The 3452-nt window shown below is 51.9% G+C and overlaps 1 protein-coding gene across 1 annotated transcript; it reads left to right on the plus strand.

Annotated features, from left to right (window-relative positions):
• Nucleotides 1–247: 247 nt before the first annotated feature.
• On the plus strand, nucleotides 248–3232 carry LOC125524560 (G-type lectin S-receptor-like serine/threonine-protein kinase LECRK4). Its single transcript, XM_048689595.2, has one exon. The coding sequence runs from the start codon at nucleotides 275–277 to the stop codon at nucleotides 3017–3019; it is 2745 nt and encodes a 914-aa protein (XP_048545552.1). The 5' UTR covers nucleotides 248–274; the 3' UTR covers nucleotides 3020–3232.
• Nucleotides 3233–3452: the final 220 nt, after the last annotated feature.

Here is a 3452-nt window from a genome sequence, read left to right on the forward strand (position 1 = left end):
CGGTGGGCCGCCGGCCATAACACTATACCTACAAATAAATGAACTGAGAAAATGGCCTGCACTTTTTGTTAGACCAAGGAAAACAAAGCGAAATTCACTGTCACTGAAAAGTATTGGGTACACACTATGACACTAACCAAACCACAAAATAACAGCTGTCTAAGCAAGGGTCGGGCACCCTTTGCGGGGCATTTGATCGAGCAAACGACGACCGATCTTGAATCTGAAAGGAACCATTCGACAGTCAAAACTATGTACACAGTTAGTAGTCCAGATGCTGGTGTCCAGCAAGGCAGCAACGTCTCAGGAGTCATGCATGACAACCAACCAAGCAGATAATTATATCTTCACCGCCGCCGGTGCCTTTGGTTCTAGATTGGGTGCCTTGGCCTCGACCGTCTGCAAGAGACAAAACGGCCGGCCGGAGGAATTCTTCGATCAGGGACTGACCACTGACGCTGATTGCAGGCAGTATAAAGAACAACCTTGCTCGGCTATTACCTCCACAGACCACAGCTCCACACGACAAATGAAGCCCTTAGGCACATCGCCCTCTTCTGGCCTGCACCTTGCTCCATTGCTAATTGTCCTATTGATGCACCGGCCGCATCTGCTTGTAGTCGTAGCGGACAACCTCACGGCCGGATCGTCTCTCAGGCCCCCTCAGTACATCACCTGCCCCTCCGGTGACTTCGCCTTCGGCTTCCGTGCCCTCGACTATGACCCCAGTCACTTCCTCCTCGCCGTCTGGTTCAACCTCAACCTTGACCTGGCAGCCGACCCCAGGCAGAAGAAGGTGGTGTGGTACGCGAAAGACCCGATCTCAGACTCGGCAATCATGGCCACGGGGCAGGCCGTGTTCAGCATCACCCCCCATGGTGAGCTCTTGCTCACAGACTCCACCACCGGCGGCAACATCTGGACGAACCCGAGCCCTGGCCAGTCTGGGAACGTCCTGACGCTACAGGACTCGGGCAACCTCCAGTTCATCGCCATCGGGGGGAGCGCCGTCGTCTGGGAGACCTTTGGGCACCCGACCGACACGCTCCTCCCGGGTCAGACAATGGCCTCCGGAGCAAAACTTCAGTCTAAGCAATCGGACACGGACTTCTCCGCTGGCCGCTTCAGCTTGTATGTGCAGGCTGACGGCAATATCGTCTTGTACCTCATGAACCTCGCCGGTGACAACATGGACTCGTACAATTCATACTGGCGCACCGGCACCGACCAGCCCGGGCAAACCCAGGACGGCAACACCACCCTTTTCTTCGACTCGCCGGGTCACCTCCACTACCAGATCAAGGATGGCACGATGCACGATCTGACACCTCCCGTGCCGAACTCCGCCGTTAGTTACTACCAGCATGCAACGCTTGATCCGGATGGCATTGTTCGTGTCTACATCCAGCAGAAGAATGCCACCGGAAGGCGCAACGTGCCATGGACGATCTTTGGGCTGTTCCCAAGCAATGGTTGCAACAGCAGCACTACAGGCTGGGAAGGAATGTGCGGCCCCAACTCGTACTGTGTTTATGGTCCTAACAACAAGCTCGATTGTGAGTGCCCAAGTGGTTACTCCTTCATCGATCCTAGGCTCAAGTACAGAGGCTGCACACCAGTGTTCGTGCCACAGAGCTGCGATGGGAAGAACCGGCCCTCCGAATTCAGTCTTGTTAAATTGCCAAACACCACTTGGTCGCTGTCATCATACAGAGGGTATTCGTACACCACAGAGGAGCAGTGCGACAACTCATGCTTGCGAGACTGCTTCTGCACCGCCACTCTGTTCGATGGAAAAGTTTGTCACAAAATGGCATTATTGGCGGGCGCAGGATGGCAGGAGGGAAGCCTCAACATGAAGGCATCGATCAAGGTGCGGACAAGCAGCCTCCCGATGCCGACATCACCGAGAAGACCATTGCCTTATTTACTGCTGATTTGCTCGGTGCTATTGATGCTGGCTGCAGCAAGTAGTCTCATGCTACAGTGTTGCCTTCGGAAGAAGAACACTAACCATGATTTCCTGAGGGTTTTCACCGGGAAGGAGCTTTACAAAGCCACCAATGGCTTTCACAAGTTGTTGGGCAAAGGAGGCTTTGGAGAGGTCTACCATGGGGTGATAATGTCGCCACACACCTCTGATGTAGCAGTGAAGAAGCTCATCAACTCCAACGAGTACAGCGAGAGGGAGTTCGCGAATGAGGTGCAGTCCATCGGCAGGATTCATCATCGGAATCTAGTCCGCATGGTTGGTTACTGCAAGGAGCGGGAGCAAAGGATGCTTGTGTTCGAGTTCATGCCAGGTGGCTCCCTTCGAAGCTTCCTCTTCCAGCCTCAACGGCCGTTGTGGACATGGCGTGTAGAGGCAGCAATTGGGATTGCCAAAGGGCTAGAGTATTTACATGAAGGCTGTGATTATCCGATCATTCATTGCGACATCAAGCCCGACAATATACTTCTAGATGGCAAGAGCAATCCAAAGATAACTGACTTTGGGATCGCCGAGCTTCTCAACAACCAGCAGATGCACACCACAGTGACCAATATCAGAGGTACAAGGGGCTATATTGCCCCTGAGTGGTTCCAAAATGATAGGCGCATCGATACCAAAGTTGATGTTTACAGCTTCGGTGTTGTGCTACTGGAGATGATATGCTGCCGGAAGTGCCAGGATCCGGTGACCGGGCAGGATGGTGATGACTCGGTCACGCTATTCTGGTGGGCCGGTCAGTTGGTCTGTCATGGAAGGATTGAGGTGTTGTTGCATGGTGACGACGACGCCATGGAGGACTTGGTCAGAGTGGAGAGATTCTCGCGTGTGGCGTTCTGGTGCATTGAGCCGAATCCTTTGCTGCGACCAACAATGCACCAGGTTGTGCAGATGTTGGAGGGTGTGGTTGAGGTCGGCCTCCTACCTGATCCTCCAAGCTCCACAGATTCACCACCCTTAATCTCTTCAGTTGACCGGAGTGCTTCGCTGTCAAGTGATACTCCTCTTACTCCTCTTCAGGTGGAGTGATTCATCTTGTAGTATCTAGCACGCTCACCTTTGCTAAGTCTCATATGCTACAGAGTTGAAATAAGTTTCTTTTATTCTTTCCATTGCTCAACACGCCACGTTAATTGTTTGCTACTGTATATTTAGTTGGTGAAGTGTCCATTCCTTGAAACAGCAGTACAGCACAACAATCACATTGCATATGTGTAGGCATCTTCTAGCAAATGGGATAAGTACAACTATACTATGTACTCCTTCCGTCCAAAAAAGCTTGTCCCTCAAATGGATGTATCTTGCACTATCCCTCAAATGGATGTATCTTGCACTAACTTGGTGCTAGATACATCCATTTGAGGGACAAGCTTTTTCGGACAGAGGGAGTATCTCAGTGCAGAGTCCAGTAGATCAATAAAAGTTCCCCTTTCCAAGTATAAAGTTAACGTGTAGAGGCTGG

This window comes from Triticum urartu, chromosome 7A, assembly GCF_056163025.1.
Source record: "Triticum urartu cultivar PI428250 chromosome 7A, HENAU_Tu73, whole genome shotgun sequence".
Taxonomy (NCBI): Eukaryota; Viridiplantae; Streptophyta; class Magnoliopsida; order Poales; family Poaceae; genus Triticum; species Triticum urartu.